This window comes from Eumetopias jubatus, unplaced genomic scaffold, assembly GCF_037043125.1.
Source record: "Eumetopias jubatus isolate StellerSeaLion01/CBP00866 unplaced genomic scaffold, mEumJub1_p1.0 scaffold_6, whole genome shotgun sequence".
Lineage (NCBI taxonomy): Eukaryota > Metazoa > Chordata > Mammalia > Carnivora > Otariidae > Eumetopias > Eumetopias jubatus.
Window position 1 is genome coordinate 79752291 of NW_028274812.1, and position 20210 is coordinate 79772500.

The 20210-nt window shown below is 39.3% G+C and overlaps 1 protein-coding gene across 1 annotated transcript in view; it reads right to left on the reverse strand.

Moving 5' to 3' along the window:
* Positions 1-15132, reverse strand: part of MEI4 (meiotic double-stranded break formation protein 4) — a 196850-nt gene extending 181718 nt beyond the window's left edge. The window contains exon 1 of the mRNA XM_028108085.2: positions 14895-15132. Within this exon, the coding sequence (XP_027963886.1) occupies positions 14895-15126 (232 nt within the window). The 5' untranslated portion in view covers positions 15127-15132. The remainder of the gene's footprint in view (positions 1-14894) is intronic.
* Between the last annotated feature and the right edge of the window lie 5078 nt (positions 15133-20210).

Genomic DNA, 20210 nt, shown 5'->3' on the forward strand with positions numbered 1-20210 from the left:
ACGATTAAAATATAGTCTTGTGAGTAGTAAAAAGGAGAGCTCAAAGTCAATTTTTTGCAGACACCTTATTGCTAACCAAGCAGAACTCATTTCCACTGATTTTTACTATTGTGATAATCCTGAAAACAAAGTCCATTCTCAGGGGTTTTCTCTGGTGTTCGTAACTTGTGAGGCCAAGTTATAAAGCAGTACAGCATAGCTTTAGTATTATCGTTCATTCACCCATCACTCATTGTAAAAATCAGTGGCCTAGGAAATTAAATAAACTTGACCACAAGAACAACATAATCTCAACATTAAAAATGAAATTAAGACATATTTTTCAGGGAGAAAATAAACCAAACTTAATATATTCTGCCTTGTTAGAATAGATGATTTCACAGAACATATACTATATTCAGCGCTACAATGTAAAGGCATTGAAATAAGGGCTGGGAGGACCGAAATGGTAAATAAGAATATATGGATATGGCCTAAAGTCATATACCTAGTTGGCAGACCTCCTACCATCAAAGAACTAAGAAAAAGGCAAGCCAACAACTAATTCTACTACAAAGCAAAAGGCATTAGTGTCAAGCAAAGGTACCAAGCTACAGGTGATTTGGTAGAGAAACACAAAGTAGTTCAAACTGGGGAAAAGCCAGAAAGGTTTCATATAGTACAAGTATCATGGGATCACAGTGCTTTCATTAGGGAGGACTTTCATACCAGGAAGGTGCATGAACAAGGGCACAGAAGCGGGGGCCTGACGAACGGCTCAGGGAAAGTGCGACTAGAGCAGAGGGAAAGCAGAGGTGTAGGAGAGTAAGGGACAGGGCTGACAGACTCTGGGTTCACCATGGGAAAGAATTTGAATGTAACCTGTACCTAGACAACGGAAAACTATCTACTGCTTATAACATGATTTATTAACTGTATCTTAAGAAAAACTGCAGAGGCAAAAAAAAACAAGGGTGACAGATAAACTGACCCATAGAAACCTTTTGAAACAGTCAAGGAGTGATGATGTTTTCCTCAAGAGAGAGAAATCGTAGGGTCCATTGTGGAAGAACAGTGAAAATTACATGATGGAGAAATCAAAACAGGAGAGAAATCAAATCAGAACTTTTTGTAACAATACAGAGACAGAGAATGAAAATCAAGTTCTCTTAACATCTCTCTCAAAATAATTAAACAGGATAACAGCTGAATTCCTACAAACTTTTCTAAGCAGGTTACTCCCAGAAGAAATCAGACTGCCAGGCCTGAGGATCTTCCACTTCTGCTACTGGACTGGAACTGAGAACAATTTTACTACTGGGAAGAAAAAACTCACACATGCCCTTAAACCTCCGTTCTTTTCTTTCCCACAGGTATAGTCTGTTAAACCAGACAGATCCAGGTGTTTGCAAGACAGAATTAAACAATAAAATCCTCATGTCCAAAAAAAAAAAAATTAGGTTCTGCTGCTGCTAAGCAATCAATGACAATTCCCATCAGACTATCAAGGCCAAGGAGGAAGGAAACTGGTATTTAATTTTTACTCATGTGTTAGGGAACTCAGTGCCAAGCATTCCCCATTAACCTCGATTGCTTGTCATTATCATTCTCACCATCATCTTCATTTCACATCTGCCTAAAAGAACTTATCTAATGTTGGTAGAGCTGAGATTCAACCCAGATTCATCTAACTCCAATCCTCTTGCTCTTCCCAATGAGCAATCTACCTCTAGAATTTGTCTTCAGCAACCCTTCCCATCATCAATAACACCTCCTCTCCCTTTGTTGGATCTTTCTTTCCTCATTTACGAATGGGCATTCTTAAATTAATCATTGAGCATCTCTTGTATGCTTGACCTTGATGAGGATCATTCATTAGTGCATTAAATTGTTTTATATTAAACAGGGTGCTCTAGGCATTGCCCTTTCCTTATTTAAAGGTGTGTCAGAATGGATGTTACAATCACATCATTTCTATTTACTTCCAAGATGCCTTCTGGTAAACCAATCATTCCATGATATTCATGCCATAAAAACTGAGTGTCTGCTACTTTCCAATAAATGCAAAAAATTTTAAGTAGTTGGAGGAAAAAAAGTATTTACTACAGAACTATATATTTTCTTAATCATTTAAGTAATTTTAATAGCTGAGGATTCTCAGTAAAGTTGTTAACAGTATTAAAATCAGAATCATAAATTATGACCATGTTGCCACAAGGTTTATAGTGTAACAACTAAGGGGTGTGTGTGTGTGTGTGTGTGTGTGTGTGTGTGTGTATAACTAAGTGCCCTATTAATTACTTACTTATAAGTCATGCAGTAGAAAACATCTCTGCATCAACGGACACAGGCTTTCTCAGAAATGCCTCAAAGTATTGCCAATAAGATTTCATAGCCAACTTATATGGGAAGTCACCTATTACACGTGAGTTGACAGAAGGAATAATACTTGCACCTTTCTCTAGAGGCTTTTTGACTCATCATGGGCTGCTCAGTATTACTTCTAACTCAAGGACCTGAAGACTACAGAAATTATGGCAATCATATAAGGAGATCCATTTTAAAAGCCTATAACTGTTCAATAAGCTATCTACTATAATAAATAAATAATACTGAAGGAAGGGCAGAAATATAACTACCCCTAATTTTTAAAAACATATGCCTTATGATATTGCTTTTACAGGATAAAGGGAGCTATCTACTACTATTTACCCTTACAGAAGCAAAAAGGTAGATTGGAATAAACGCCAGTTTTCATTTTATGGTTGCCCACTATTCACACAAAAGAGCTTAGGATCCCCCACCAAGGGCCCAACTCCAAACCCATCCATGCCCCAAGCACATGCAAACGTGTACAAAGGCAACTGAATGGTCCTTCCCTCAACTTCCCACAGACCTGCCATCCCCTCTCCCCAGTGTCCTCCATGCTCTCAAATCTCACATTAAAGGACATTAGTCAGATGTTTCCCCCATAAGAGCCAAAACCAATGTCTTCTACTCTTTCTAATAAAGAACTGCAGCATACTACAGAGAAAACCCTAGTAAAATAAGGGAATTAAAACTAGGTGGGATTAACAATGAAAACTAGTAATAAGAGCATTTGAGTTAAATACAGAATATAAATGTTTGCCTTAAACCAGTGGTTCTCAATCCTGGCCATACTGTAGAATAACCTAGCGACTGTCAAAGAATACTGATGCTTCAGTCCAACCCCCAGAGATTCTGATGTAACTAGCCTGGGGGGCAACCCAGGCATCAGGATTTTTAAGAGTCCCCCAGGTGATGCTAATGCATGGGCAGGGTTCAGGGCCACAGCCTGGAACTCTAGCCTTATGTCTACCAACACTAAGGAGACAAAACCTTTCAGAAAGACATTTTAAAAACAAAAATAAAATTTTAAATTTAAAATTGCAAATCTGATTAATGGTACTCTTCTATTTCACACGGACCTATAGGTACCAAAGGCCTAGATTCGTATGGCATTTGCTGTTAAAAAGGTAGGTTAAGCGGCTAAGTTTGTTATCACTGCGTTAACCATCACAGACACCTGTGCACAGACAAGGCACTTCTTTAAAGAAAACTTTCAGAGGGACTGGAAAAGTGCAGCTCACCGAGGCATGCAGTTCTCCAGGTCCAGCCCCTGCAGTACCGGCTCACCCCACCAGACATCGGAGAGCTGCAGGCACGGCCACACAAAGCAGCCCACCAGCATGGACTTGGCCTACTTTGGACTGACTCCTGCTTGGAAATTACAGATATGATGAGACGCCTTGCGGTTCAGAGGATAAAGAATAATCAGATGAGGATAAATACTTCATAAAATACACAGGTGGAAATAACTTCAGAGTCATTAAAGGCACAATTATTAGCAAAATTAGGTATTAAAGTATGAGAAATACCCTCTAATTTGTATGACCTGGGTTGAAGAATAAGGTCATTTTTTTCCAAAACATTATTTTACAGAAAGAATGGACAAATGACACTAAATTCCAGGGGGAAAGGAATCTGTTATTAGAGTAATAATGGGAGGGAGGAAACATGACTAAATTCTGCATATTCTGCTTTATTGATGAATTAGAAAAACTTCAAATACAATAAAAAGTATGTAGAAAGACCAGAAGCATTGTTCAAATTTTTATCAGTTTCTTCTTCACCACGTGGTTGTCAAACTGATATAAAATGTTGACATTTTGCATGTCTTACATTGCATTTTACATAGAAAAGCCTGCCTTAGCTCATGAAAATTATTTCTGCTACAAATATTTATAAGCCTCATCAGAAGTGATAATTCAAATATCAAGCCCAGAAACATCTTTGAAAAACTACTGTGTGAAAGATCTTGCTGAATCAAGCACCAAGGGAGGGCACAAAAGCAACGGAGTCTTTGTTCTTCGTGTGACTTATTAATTAAAAGAATAATGAGGAATTTTTATAGCTAGGCTTGTGCAAGCATTAAGAACCAGCTTTCTCTGGACACAATCCTTCCCTTGTTTATTTACTTCAAAGCATAAAACTTGGCAGACATGGCCTGAATGTATTAAAGACACATAGACAATATTTCTCTCTGACTCCGAGAGAAGCGGGAGAGACAGAAAACAAGAAAAATTATCACATGCTTCCTATAGAATAATGGATGATGTGAAACAACGGATTCACTGAAGGCTGAGAACAGCACACACACCCTACAGCTGAGCACTCTCTGATGCATTTCCTCACATTCACTCAAAGACAAGCTTACAAGCAATTTCAATTTTAAAATTCACATAAATGATGTTTCCAAAACAGGAGACTCGAGTGGAAAGACCACCATTTCCCTGCAGCATAAGCAAAGAGTAAAGCTGCCCCTCCTTGTAAGGAGCGTTATTACACAAATCACCCAAGAACCAAGGGCGTCCCATGTGCACGTGCACGGCACCTCCCCTACACATACTCCCCAGCACTGCACCTTGCTGCTGGTTTTCTGCTTTCACTGAGACATTTGCTTCGTCTTCACATTCAATTTAGGAGTTCATTCAAATTCATTTTGTACTGAAGGTAGAGCTATTTAGTCCTCCGTAGGGCCCAGAATATAATGCAAGTATGTGTGTTCCACGAGCATGATACAAAACTTTATTTATGAATAAATGTGTTTTTATGCCTGCAACATGCTAGAATTCATTTACAGCAATATATTTCTTTTTAGCTATGTTACGTTATGTACTTTTTAAGGATTGGCAAAATGGTACAGTTTAATCAGATTTAAGGTTTTCTACTGATTTACAGGATACAATATCTTGCATTTCTGATCCCCAACTTTTCTCCTACAAGATGTCTTTAAAATTACTTGAAATACATATTCAAAAGGATGCTTCCCCTGCAAAAAGGGGAGGGGCTGTCTTATACACCACACACCTTATATACTGGGAAATATATATTCAGACTCCTCAATGACAGAACATATCAGCACTTATGAGGAAGGGATGTGGGAAGTAAGGATGGAGGGAGGGAGAGAGGGAAAGGGTGATAAGGAGGGAAGAGAGAGGTTCTCCTAGAACAAAAATCAACAGTACACACTCCTTGGATTCCTACTATATTTATATACACACTTCATTGAACAGTATGAAACACAGTTGTTAGGGCGATGTTAATGTTACTATTGTTGGTTCATTTTCTCTAATTTCTACTATCTTCCTCAGCTCTATCAGGTTCTAAATAAACACTCTATTCTATGGTGACCAGGGTTAAATATTATCGATTGGGATTATGAAATCTTTCAGAGGCTGGCCTACAAATCCTTCTTGATTTGTCACTCAGATGGTTTGGACAGGGGATGAATAGGTCTCTACCGACCCATTTTTCCGGAGAAGTCTTACTATGTTCCCTGAATATATATTTCACTTTCATTTGTTTAAACCAGTGGTTCTCAAACTTCAGTTTTCATCAGAATCACCTGGAGGGTTTGTTAAACCACAGGCTGCTGGGCTCTACCCTCAGTTTCTGATTATGTAACAGGTGGGCTCTGAGAATCTGCATTTTTAACAAGGTCTCACCTGATGCTGATGCAACTGGTCTGGGGACCACACTTTGAGAACCACCGGTTTAAGAAAGCTCCCTACTGGAAAGGCACTGTTCTAGGGTTTTACAAGAACTCCACTCCATTTACTACCCATTTTAACCTTTGGCACGTTACTTAACTCTGCTTTCCCCATTTCTTTTTCTACAACCAGGGCAGGGGGCGGGGAGGACTCCGACAAGACTTGCAGCAGCAGGCAAAGAAATGCAATAATGAAAATCCAAAAGCAGTTTGAAACAACAACAAAACAACAAGACAGATTTAAGGGACACTGGAGGAGAAGGGAACAAGAATGAACTTCAAAGGACAGCTGCAAGGAACGAACTCAGCACAAACACGAATAAAGGGGCACATATTCCTACCTTCAAGAGCCTCAGAAGAAGAAATGTCGGCCCCTGCTTGAGGTCCAGGGCCAGGCCTACCACTCATGCTCTGTATTTCTTCTGGGTTTCAGGCCCCAAAGCCCTGTGATTTCTTTATTATCTTCTTCTGTTCAAACCTTTCACCTTCCTCTCTCTGCTAATTCCTTCCTACCCAAGTACCAGTGTGCGGCCATCTTTTCTATCTTCACAACAACAACAAACAACTTTCTCTCCCCCTTGCCGCCTCTCCAACTACCAACCTATCTCTTCTCCTTCCCTTCACAAACTCCACCCCCAAATTAATCCACAGTCCTTTGCTACTCAAACTATGCTCCTCAGACCAGCACTATCAACATCACCTGGGAGCGTACCAGCACTGCAGGATCTCAAGCCTACTCCCATTTACCCTATTTACCTGTTTTCCTTCTTGCTTTGATAATGGAATTGATATTACTCCATTAATTTTCGCTGTCTAAACTACAGTCTACAGCTATCTAACTGGATTTTACTCACTCCACATTGAATTTATTCTAAAAAAAATTTCCCAAGATGTCTAGGACCCAAATATTAAATTCAGACTCCTCAATGGTACCTTTAGATTTCTAAAAGAATCTAAAAAATCAAATACAGACACACAGCAGGGCATTTAAAAATGCAGACAAAACCTGCAAAAAAAATAAATATAATCCTAAGTATAAGGACCAGACTGAAGTTTACTACAGGTTAAACTAGTCAAAGAAAATCACACTGAGAAAAGATCCTGGAATTCAAAGAAAGGTACTTTGAATAGTTTTAGCTTTTGTTCCATAGGTGAGAATCCAAAAATTGTCACTCTTTTCTTCATTTATTCTATTCTGATCAAATTACCGTATGAATAGATGGCTCACTCAAAGGGAGGAGCCCTGATACTCAGCCTGCCTTAGTGAGTTTCTCCTTCCCTGGGGTGTTTTGGTCTTGCCCTCCTGATCCTGCTCCCGGCACTGGAGAAGTTTGGTAGATCCCCAGAAATGACAGATCAGCCCGGCCACCTTGTTCCAGGTATTAACATTCACATAAAACATGTTGAAACTTATCCATTCAACAAATATCCCCAAGCACCCCACCACCCCATGCCAGGCACTGTGCTAACCCCAGAAATAGAGCAGTGATGAGAAAAAGCACACTCCTTCAAGCATGGAGTTTAGGTCCTACAGGGAAGACAGGCTGATTAAACAATTATAAATTGGCTCACAAATGCTGTGAAAAGTACAGAATAGTATGCTTCCCCCAGCAGGAGAATCTAATCTAGTCTAAGGAGGCAGTCAGCAAAGGCAGAAAGGGTATTAAAACTATATCAAAAAAAAAAAAAGAATAGTGCCCAACCGGACAAAAGGGATTGAGAGACTATATCCTGCAGAGAGAAACAACAGGTGTAAAAAGCCTTGAGCTGAAAGAGAACAAGGTGGATTCGAGTAAGTGAAAGACGTTTCATGTGTTGCAGTGCAGAATGTGGAGGACACAGTGACAGGATGGGCTAGAGAAGGAGGCAAGCGCCAAACTGTGTAGAAGCCTGTAGCTTATTTTAAGGGCTGTGGATTTATCCTACAATGAGAGGACCTGAGTCTGGGCTGCAGCCTAGATTCGAAAGTGGCAAGGCTGCAATCGTAAACATGGAGTCTAATTGAGATAAATCAGGCAGGGCCAAGGAAGTGGCACTGCAAGGGAGAGAAATGGAAAGAATCCAGAGATACACAGAAAGTAGAGGCACCCTAATTAGAGGATTACCTGGACATTCACAATACCTTCCAGGAACCCAGCTCAGGCAAAAAAGACAGTTGCATCACACAGCGGGACGCAGAGCCCCGCACCAGGAGGAGGTGTGGCAGGGCTGATGACGTCCATCTGGAACACGGAACACAGCACACCTCGGGACCCCCGGCTGCCCTCACCTGAGCCCAGCCTCTCGCCTCTTCCAGGCCCAGGACCAAGCTGGTGGGTGTTTGGCCCTTCCCACCATTCTTACCAGAGCCAGCTCTTCTTACAACTGACATGTTTTCATTTCTAAACGGCTGCCTTGTCACTAGCAAAGCCATTTAAGATTCGGAGCTTTTATTTAGCCTTAACTTTAATTTCTTTGTATGTTGATGGTCTCTAACATCAAAATATTAATTCAATTTTTACATAATGAGTAAAGCATGTCTAATGTGTAATTATCAATGTGCTTTAAGTTATTTTGGAGCCTTTCATTAGATTCCATATTAAATTAGCGGCACATTTCCTGATGTTTACATACATTATGCATGTATGTTTTAAATCAACTGCAATTTTAAGGAAATTTGTATTATAAAAGCTTATATCAAAACTAAGAAGGGAAATGCTTATGCATTCATTTTCTGTGCTCTTTCAGCACCTGTGCAACAGTGAAGGCCACCCCCCCCACCTATAAATGCTGAGCTCCAAAGCTAGTGACTGTAGGTCAGTTATTTGAGATGTGTCCTCAGTATGTGGTTTGGGACAGGCTGGGATGGGACAGAGGCTGAGTGGGCCTGGGCTGGAAAAGTAGCAGTCGGGAGACAAAGACAGGCTCCAAGCTGGGTCTGGCGAGGTACACACAGGCAAAGGCTAACCGGACCCTTTCTGACCTCCCGTCAACACTGATCTAGCTAAAAGTCTTTTCCTGAATCCAAACTCACACCACAGAAGTAGGGTCTGGGGCAGGCATGGGAACACTGAGGATTTGATCCTCAGAGTATAAAACAGGAAAGGAGACAACAGGCAAGGAGATGCATAAACTGAAACACTGTCAGCTAGAGGGGAGGGAAGCTCCTAAAGCCATCTGGTTGGTCAGCTGTTTCCCAAGACCTAAAACACAGAAGGGCTAAGTCCAGCTCCGAAAGTCATTATGCTGCTGCTGTGCACACCACCGCCACCCACCCCCAAGCACTCTACACAGTCGCTCTGAATTCAAGGAACATTTACTAAATAAGCATGGAAATCGGTGAACTGTTCTGGTTTAATTTGCTCTTTCTTTTCCCTCTAGCCAGTTGCTCCTCCAGTAGCCTAGCTATCATTTACGAAGACACCAAATACATAAATTGTAGGGGGAAAAGCATACACTTGACACTTCATCTATCTACTTCCCTCCAGGGAATGCCAAATTACTGTATAATTATACCTGTCCAGATTCCCCTTGCCTGCTCCACTTTCTCACACACACATACTCAAATTTTAATCCAAAGTCTGCTCACTGAAGTTCTGTACCATTATTCCCACTAACAAAGCCCTATTCCTGTCACCGTGTCCCGTTCAACCCCTAGTCAACATTTAAGAACAGCCACTGGCACCTTCCTGGCCAGTCTCTAGGCTCTGGGTCTTCCTCACCTACCAACTCAGACACAGATGAAATTCTTGCCAACATTATGAGGCCATCCTTAACGGGAAGCTGTTCTAGATTAAAGAACATAGTTTTTCTCACTGATTTTGTCCCATATAGATCAAGAAGACTCTTGGCAGAAGAAAAAGTAGGGCCATTCTAAATTATTCATGACCCCCGCCCCTTCCCCACTCTATAAATTAGGATGCACTCAGATACATGGAAGAGAACACATGACAACAATGCCTTAAACTCTTGCTTATCTTTTTAAACATTCCTAATAAAGTCATCCTAGCGTTGCTTTGACTGCTCAGCAATGTCGAAAAGGACCCAGGTCCTTTTGCTCCGACTATTTCACTACCCTTAGCATGCTGGCCATTAATTTTTCAATATTGCCTCGCAGTTGCAAATTGGCTACCACAGATCCAGGCATCATCGTATCTTCAACTGGCAGTGCTGCATGCAGAAAAGAAGTGGTTGAGGTTAAAAAAAAAAAAAAAGGAAAGAAAGAAAAATTTAATTGCTCTTTCATGAGCCTCAATCTCTTTATACAGAGAGGCAAATCTTTATCAAAGGCTCAGAAGATTGCTTTTTACCTTTCATTGGCCCCTGCCCAACCTTAGAACAACATTGGCAAAACAAATCTAAGCCTTTCATGGATTAACCCACTGGGAATAAGCACATCTCTGCCAAAACAAAATTAGAGTGCTTCAGAAAGGGAAGTAGGAAGTTAGATACTGAGTAGACAACTAACCATGCCTACCAGCCATCACCCAAACTGACTTTGAGAAATGTGTCACTGGATTATCTGGGCTTCTTTGATCCTTCCTCCCTTCCTTCCTCCCACTACTAAGGAGCATTTAAGTAAAATTACAATGTGGCATAATTCTAAGAGCGAGTTCCATTTATCCCTTCTGTGTACAGTCTAGTCCTTTAATAAATGTAATAAGGAAGTAGATATCTCTCTCTCTGAAGCTGTAGAAAAATAAATCTGAATAAAGAAACAGCTGAGTTACTGAAATGCTGTATAAACTACGTCATGCTTTTTTATTTGTTTACTTTGCCATTTCAGCTCTGCTTTATTGAATTCTGGGTTGCTCGGTTGCTTCAATGGATAGTTGATGCTGTAAATTAAGTTCCCAAGCCTCTCTGTCAAGAAGCAGTCCATTCAGCATTTATTGAGGGCCAGCTGTCTCTAGCCACTTGAGAAGAGTTGCATATGGAAAGCAACCCTGAAAATTCCAGGAGAAAATCTTGAATCATATAAACATATCTATTATATAGTTTTGATTCTCAGGTATGGAGTTTTCTTAGAGCAAGTCAGTCTTTCAAATTATACATATTTAAATAATGCTGTGTTCCTTTATTTCCCTATCAATCTAATATCCCCCCTTTGTTAGGTTTTGTTCTGTCCCCTTTAATAGTGACTCTATTTATCGGAATCTACCTGTTCCTCATTTTTCAAGTTTAAGCTAACAGATGGAGAGACAAGTTTCTTACCAACATCTGTGCAGAAACGCTTTACCTATAGCTCCTGCTGTGACTAAAACTGACTTTAATTGTAGGGTATTTGAAAATTTCTCTCACAGGTGCTGCAAGTGCAAGTTTTCAGTGTGAGAACAAGTTCTCACCTAGGCTCTCACTGTCAGGTACATTCGTGTTCCAAACAAATCACCCACACCACTAGAGCAGTGGTATAAACAGACCCTTGACAGTAAACCACAGTTTTGATATCACAGATGTTTATAAGAGTCTGTTTAAGATTACTGGAAATTTTTATGTGTGTGGCATTATATCATATAACTGCACCTAAAATAATTAAGAATATTGATTGCATTTGCATTCATTGAGTACAAAGAGCCCATTACCTAGAAAGACTCTAGAGAGACTAAACTGTGGCTATAAATTGTATAACACCATTTTCACTCACATAATAATGAGATTTTAGTAACATCTGGGTATTAGATTAACGAGTTTTCCTGATAATACCCAAAACTAAAGTGAGTACCCTATTACTCATAGCAGGCATGTGTGCATCACACCTGCACACCCCTAAAGTGACAGTCATAGTCCTTCCATGGCTCCTTTCCCTCTGCCCACCCCTGGGATGTTGGGATCCCCAGTGCCAGGCACCCCCACAACCCCCGCAACCCTCAGCTCTGTTCTCCCTGTGAGTCTCATCTATGGCTAGAACTTCAATCATGATTTAAATGTCAGTGGATCCTAAGTCTGTGTTCTCTATTTCCAGCCTGCTCATCCCCTTTGACTTTAAGGACCATCCTTCCACCTTCCTTCTATGTAATCCCTGTATATTCAGGGATCGGGGATTAGCCTACACTCAGACAAACCTGGACTCAATTTTTTATCATATAAATTTATTTCAGTGTTCACTATCCATACTCAAAGCATTGCAATAAATTCAATAAACTGGGATTGGAAACCTTATTATCCCAAATCCCTCTATGTCCCTTAATCACACTCTGAAATCATTCACAAATATCTGAAGTGTCTACTCTAAAATCATGCATATATGTCTGACCTTTTAGTTCTCACTATCATAGATTGATTTCAATTCATCATTCTTCATATGGGTTTTGGTAAATATGTTTAAAACCGGTCTCCTTGCTTCCAATCACTGCTATGGCCAGAAACATCCTCTCTGCCCCACTTCCATGTGATAAATATTTATTGAGCACCTGCTGTATGTCAGGGTTTGGGGTGGGCATTGAGTAGAGAGTGCTGAGCAAATCAAAACCCACTACTCAGTGAACTTAAACTCTAGCTCAGGAGATAAGCTAGCAATTACATAAACAAACAATCCACAGGGGATGTTTGGGTAAAGAAAAACTAGTGGGGAGTGCTATGTATGTAAAGCGGTCAGAGAGGAGGTATCATTTAAAATAAGACCTCTAGAAAGGGAAGAAACCAGTCACAAAGAGATTCAAAAAGAAGCACATAACAAAGGTCCAATGCTGGAAGGAAGCCCATAGTGACTGGGGCCCTGTATACAATGGGGTGGTTGTATGAGACAAGGTGGGAGAGGTAAACAGAGGTGAAATCACTCACAGCATCACAGCCCCTGATTACAAGGCTGAATCAAATGTGAAGCAAAATTGGGAGCTGGGGAAGGGTTTTAGGCAAAGGATTTTACATTCTTTAAAAATCACCAGAATTGTTTACCAATCCCAATATGAGGGTCAATCCTCTGCATCAAAAAATTTATATGGCTCCTGATGAATGGAGTGACCACATTTCCAGCATGCTCAGGAGTTGGTTTCCACCTGTCGTCCTAGTATAATCATTAACAGTTCCCTACTTTCACTCTCACAAGGGCCCTAGGGAGACAATAAATTGTATGGTCAACTTAGTGATAGGAAATAAACTAAAACAGTCCTTAGGCTGTCATTCAAAGCCCTTCTGAACCTGGTCCCAATTCACTTCTCTTCCTTTCTTCCTCATGGTGTTCTGGTCACTTCTGAAATGTAATGCTGACAGTATCCTGAATGGCACTTGTATTCTTTACTGCTCTGCCTTTGGTCACGTTCCTGCTTCTTGCTGCACGCTCCGTGACCATGCCTAGTAGACAGAACCTTGAGGGCCAGACCTGAGAAGTCTTCAAAACCAGGCAGAATGAATGGCTTCTTCCTCTGTGCTCTGTCGGTATCTTTATTAAAGCATTTATCACACTGGGTTAATTATTTATAGGTCTATCTTCCCTGCTAGAATGGTAGGTACTTAATGGCAAGGACAGCACCTCCTCTTACGTGTTTTTTGGGTCCCCACCACCCACTGCATACCTGGTACATAGCTGGTACATGATATATGATTGCTAGATGAATTATTTAATATAAATGCAACATAACATACATAGTAAAATAATAAGGTTAACTAAAGAGATTTTAAATTTTATCCAGTAAGTTAAAACATTATTGCCTTCACATCTAGATATTTTCATTCTCCAACTTCATCCCAATAGCTAATGTAGCCTCATTCATCAGGAAGTAACAATAAACGTTTAATGAATGACTACAAGTAAAAAAAAAAAAATCTTCATAGGGCAAGAAGTCTAGTTTTAGGAAACTAAACAATTTCTAAATAATTGTGAAGATGAAATAAACCAGAATTGGTATAACCACTGTGGAAAATGGTATGGAGGTTCCTCAAAAAGTTAAAAATAGAAATATCATATGATTTAATAATTCCACTATTGTATATTTACCCAGAGAAAACTAAAACCCTAACAAGAAAAGGTTTATGCACCCCTATGTTATTGCAGCATTATTTACAATAGTCAAGACATGGAAGCAACCTAAGTGTCCATCAATAGACAAATGGATAAGGAAAATGTTATACATACACGTAGACACACACACACACACACACACACACACACACACACACAGGAATATTACACAGCCATAAGAAAGGATGAGATCACGCCATTTGAGGCAACATGGAAGGACCCAGACAGCATTATACTAAGCAAAATAAGTGAGACGGAGAACAATAAATACCATATGATTCCACTCATAAACAGAATCTAAAAAAAAAGAATAAACAAACAAAAAGCAGAATCAGACCCATAAATACAGACAACAAACTGATGGTTGCCAGAGGGGAGGGGGCTGGGAGACTGGGCAAAATGGGTGAGGGAGAGGGGGAGATACAGCCTTCCAGTGATGGAACGAGTAAGTCCTGGGAATAAAAGGCACAGCATAAGGAATACAGTCAATGATATTGTAATAGTGGCATAACGGGAGAGATGGTAGCCACACTTCTGGTGAATACAGCATAATGTAGAGGGTTGTCAAATCACTAAACTGTATACCTGAAAATAATGTAACATTGTGTGTCAGCTATACTCAATTTTTTAAAAAAATTAAATTAAATTAGAAGTAAACAATAAAGGGGCACCTGGGTGGTTCAGTCACTTGGGCAACCAATTCTTAGTAGCTCAGCTCATGATCTCAGGGTCATGAAATTGAGCCACGTGTTGGGCTCAGCACTCTGCACTGAGTCTGCTTGAGATTCTCTCCCTCTCCCTCTGCTCCTCCCCTCTCCACTTGCTCGTTCTCTCTAAAATGGATAAATAAGTCTTTTTAAAAAAAGTAAATAATAAAGACCCAGAATGACGTTTTCATACACTCACCACTCTTAAACACTCCCGCATGCATCCTGCTCAGAAGAAGTTTGTGGCGTAATTGCAGAACTTCAGCTTCCAAGGCTTGAACTTTTGATCTCCATGTTGACTCCTGCTCAGACACCACCTTTGCAAGGTGCTCTGTATATTCTCTGCTGCTTGTGTCTGCTGGTGTTGAGCGGATAATTGCCAAGGCCAGAGCCAGCTTTGATGTTCTCAAATACCATATTTGATCATCCATCCTGGCTTCTGTCCCTATCATTTAGTAAGAAAAAAAGTTGCAGAAATTTCTTTTAACTTTTGTAGTGCATTTCATTTGCTCAAAATTGATTTTGCAGAGTAACGTTAATTAATAAGTTTGTTAAAGAACTTGACACTAAGTAACAGAAAAAATTTTTCAGGAACTGAAGAGAGTATGAAAAAATATGCAAAAGAAAAATGCATACACATGCATATTAAGTGTATTAAGATTCAAAACAGTAGGTTCAGACAATTTGACAAATTCCTGGGGTGGAAAAAACACACATTAATTCATTTAGTGTTTTCTAACCAGAGGCACACATCAGAATCTCTAAGGGAGCTTTAAATATACATACATATACATATATCTAGAGGTCCCATCTCCCCAAAATTCAGATCCAGCAAATCTGGGAAGGGCACTGAGGCTTTTACATTCTGAAAGGAGTTAACTCTGTAATCAGAACCACTAGATTATAAATCATTTAAATGTAAACCCTTCTTGGGCACCTGGGTGGCTCAGTTGGTTAAGCGACTGCCTTTGGCTCGGGTCATGATCCTGGAATCCTGGGATCGAGTCCCACATCGGGCTCCCTGCTCGGCGGGGAGTCTGCTTCTCCCTCTGACCCTCTTTCCTCGCGTGCTCTTTATCTCTCATTCTCTCTCTCTCAAATAAATAAATAAATAATCTTAAAAAAAAATGTAAACCCTTCTCCTCCAACCCATTCTGCTAAGTCTTACAGTACCTGCTTCCCAGTCCTGCATTACTATTCCTGCCTTTAACCAGGCCCCTTCAATCTATACTAAGAACAATCCTTAAAATATTTGCATCATTTAAGTTGTGGCCATGCTCTGATTCTGCACCTCCAAAGATTTCCAATTGCCACTTCCAAACCAGCACTGTATTGCAGTCTGACTCTAGGAATTTATTTGTGAGGACATGACAGACCGTTGCATTCACTGGATGAATACGATGACCCTTACTGAGGTATAAACACCCAGTGGGCCTCCACAAGGGGGAGCTTTGCACATAAAATGTGCTACATAAAGATTCGTATGATTAGTACAATGGTCCAGAGAATTTAGGACCTTTGGTTGCCACATCTATAACAAATTCAAATTCTTTACTCCACATTTCAAACTTTATTTTGTTCAATTTCTCAAGCCTATCCTTCCACTGCAGTTAAATCATACTCACACAAACAGATGCACTCAGCCTAAGCTCATTCCCATTCACATCGCTGCTCCTGAATTTTCCCCCATTGTGACATCCTGACTCTCACAGCTGCCAAAGCCCTGGTGGTGCATCCTTCAAAGAACAGTTCATACACCACCATATACAATCTTTTCAGATTTATTACCACCTACAAAACTGTTTACCTATCTGATATTCTATAGTTTAGCACTGAAAATACACAAGCTAAGAGGAAGCATAATACTGCTTTATTATAATCAGAGATCAACACAAAAATGTATGTACGATATGTTCATAACAGAATAATTTATAATTGAAAACTAGGACCAACAACCAAATAGTAAAGTAAATAATGATATGACCATTCAAATGAATATCATCTATTAAAATAGGGGTTTTCAGAGATATTTTTTATTACCATGAGAAAGTACTAATGACATGCTGAGTGGAAAAGCAGTGAGGACATAAAACTATATGTATAATAGGATCCCAATTATATAAAAAATGGGAAATACAAAAAATGTAAATAGGATTTATCTCTACTATATAATTATCGGTGATTTTTATTATCTTACAGATACTTCTCTAAATTTTCCTAATCTTTGACAATGAACATATATCAAATTATAATTAGAAAAAAATTATGAAGAATAGATTTCCAAAAGCAAAGTACAGCTGCCATATTTTTAGCCTTTCGCAGCTGTATAATATACCCAGGACCGGATGCTGCTATTAAGATAGACAAACTAATTAGAATTATAGCTGCACTTATTTTAGCTTTCACAGCCACCATGTCACTTGGCTGGTTCATCCCTCATCTGCTGTGTCATCGATGGGGACCAGACTCCGTGTCTCCCAGTGCTTCGGGAGAGCACCTGTGTACAGAGAGCACACAACCTGGATGACCTTCCTAAAGAAGTAAGCTGACCACCAGACATAATAGTACCAACTAAAGATAACAATAACAATAATGAAAATAATAACCTATTTAAAGTGTTTTGGCTAGAACATGAGCTGACATTCAATTATGAATGGTGGCAATCTAGGCTAAAAACTAAAAAGAAAAAAAAAAACCTGTTTATTAGTACAAGAGAATAAAATTCTCTGGATAAGAGAAACACAGAAAACGACCTGTCATCTTGCAAAGATATTTAATTAATTGATTTAAGTGAGCTGATTAATTAAATGTTCTGATTTTTAGTCATCATATGTGATTCGCTAATAGTCTTAAAATAATGCTGAGTGTCAGTCAACAAAAAAAGAACAAATTATAAAGTCCTTCTGGATTATAACTATCCCAGGGTCACTCGTCTGAACACTAACTAGAATTGTACCACAAGTGAACAGAACTGATTGCTAATAGATATGTTGGTACAGCCTTCTACCTTATAAATTACACTCAAAACACACACAGAACTACAACCTACAACCAAACAGAAGCAGGCATTTTAAACCCCTTCCTCATATTTTAGAGTGTGCGTGTTTATAAACACGTGCCATTTTTATCTAAGGATAACATTCTTATCCTCAAAGTACCATTTGCAAGGTAAAGATAATTCTATTTCCCCTGAAATTTCGTGGAAAAAAATATGAGCTTCCTAAACATATTCTCTACTTAAATGAGGAAAGATTGGTAGTAACTTTCAGAAAGCCTTTTTAAAATTCAATTTATGCTCAAATAATTATCGTAAATAATTAAAATGAACATTAAATCTTCCCCAAGAAGGTATTTAGTGTCTTTGAATTCTTAACAGCAGAAAACACAAAATCTTAGCAGTCTTTTTAGAATACAGCATTAGCCCAAATGAGCTTTCTTTTCTTTACATTTGAGAACAGACCTTACCGTAGCAAAGTCCCCACAGGGCTACAGAGAAATCTAGTCACATTCCTTATGACCCCTGGATTCTCCTTCAAGCAGTGCATGCAGAAATGGCTACTCTGCAAAGAGTATTTCAGCAATTTTTATCTGCCCTATTTCTCCTACCCTCGTTTTCACCTACTGAACTTTAATTTGTATCAACTAACCAATTCTCTAAACTGTCAAAACTGTTTTGAATTATAATCCTGAATTCTAAATTCTGTTCATCTCCAAGATCACTGATGAAAATTCCACAAACTAAAGAGCCCCAGATCATTCCTATATAAGAAGTGAAAGATTAAATTAGGTAGCCATTCAGGAGGATACTTCCCTAATGTGTATCAAACACCAAAATACTTATCCCCCTTTGGACCAGCCATACAAGTTCTAAGACCTTAAAAACATGACCAGAGCTACATACAAAGCATTATGCCCACAGATGATCTTATAGGATTATTTATAATTACTAAAACAAAACAAAACCTATCACCGGCTTGAATATCTAACAGATGCATTCAATTGTGACATAATATACAATTGAACTGAAAATGTTTTTAAAATATTTAAAACTATGGGAGAGTATTTCCCACATGATGTTAACTGCAGGGTAAACATAAAACAACAGTAAATTCAGTAAAACTGGAAAATGGGGAGGGGGAATCCCAAGACAGAGACTGATATATTGATAGATTTAGAGATAGAAAGGCGGGGAGGAAAGAGGAAAAGAAAAGAAAGAAGGAAGGAGGAGCAAGGGAGACAGACCAGGGTTATTCACCAAAATACAAACAAAACACTGAGCATGAGTTGAAGAAGTCTGATTTCATTTTCTTGTTTATGCTTTTCTATAGTTTCCAAGATTTCCACAACAAACATTATGAAATGTGCTATATACAACAGAAAAAGTCTTAATACTAATCCTACAAAAATACTCTCTATTCTATATTTTTCAAATTACAAATCATAGGGAAAATGAAGATGAGTTTTGAATGAAGCCTCAAGTCTACACCCATCATGTCATGGTTGTGATGAGAAGCTCTAGCCTGTAGCGCTCACCTCCTCAATTCTAAGAGATCTTCAACTGTAAAACACACCATCAGTTCAACTACAGCTTGGGAGAAGAGGAGGCGTAAGAATGAAATAATAGCACATTCAACATACTCGGAACTTTGAAACTGTCAGAGTGCCTGCGGAATTGACGAAACACAGTCAATGGAATGAGAATTCTGTCCCCTAAATTCTCTAATCTCCATCTTTGATCAGCTTTCCCCAAATTCCACTAAGCTTGTGGACTTCAGGCCTTTTGTGTCCACATGTAGATACATGCTCCTTCATTCAGATGAATTTGGTGTTCCTTCCACTAACCCAAAGGACACAGTGGATTTTGGAGGTAGGGCAGAAAAACTTTAAAAACTTTCCAATATGAGGGCGCCTGGGTGGCTCAGTTGGTTAAGTGTCTGCCTTCGGCTCAGGTCAAGTTTTGGGATCAAACCCTGCATCGGGCTCCCTGCTCAGTGGGAAGTCTGCTTCTCCCTCTGCCCCTCACCCCACTCATGCTCTCTCTTTTTCTCTCTCTCTCTCATGTTCTCTAATAAATAAATAAAATCTTTAAAAAATTATTTAAAAAAATTTCGAATATGAGCAACCAGGAAGCTACTAGTCACTGTATTCCCAATGCCATCAACATGGATTGGCAACTAAATATCTGAATGAGTGCATGAGTGAATGAATGAATGAATATATCAATATAGGTCAAGGCAGTAACAGAAGGCTGCTTGGCCAGCTCTTAACCCCAGCTCTCATCAGTAAGTCTTTGTCAATTACATATCAGGGAGCATGGCACTAGAGGAAGAATGGATTAGGAGGGGAATTTAATTAGTTGACCTGAAGGTCACATCAGTCTCTCTTGACTCTGTGACGCACCCTTTCTTGACTACTTCCAGTTCTAAACTTATGCCTTTCTACAGTATACCCATAAACTTTCACCAAAATAATTCCTGACTAAAGAAAATACAAGAAAGATAAAATCTAGTTCATA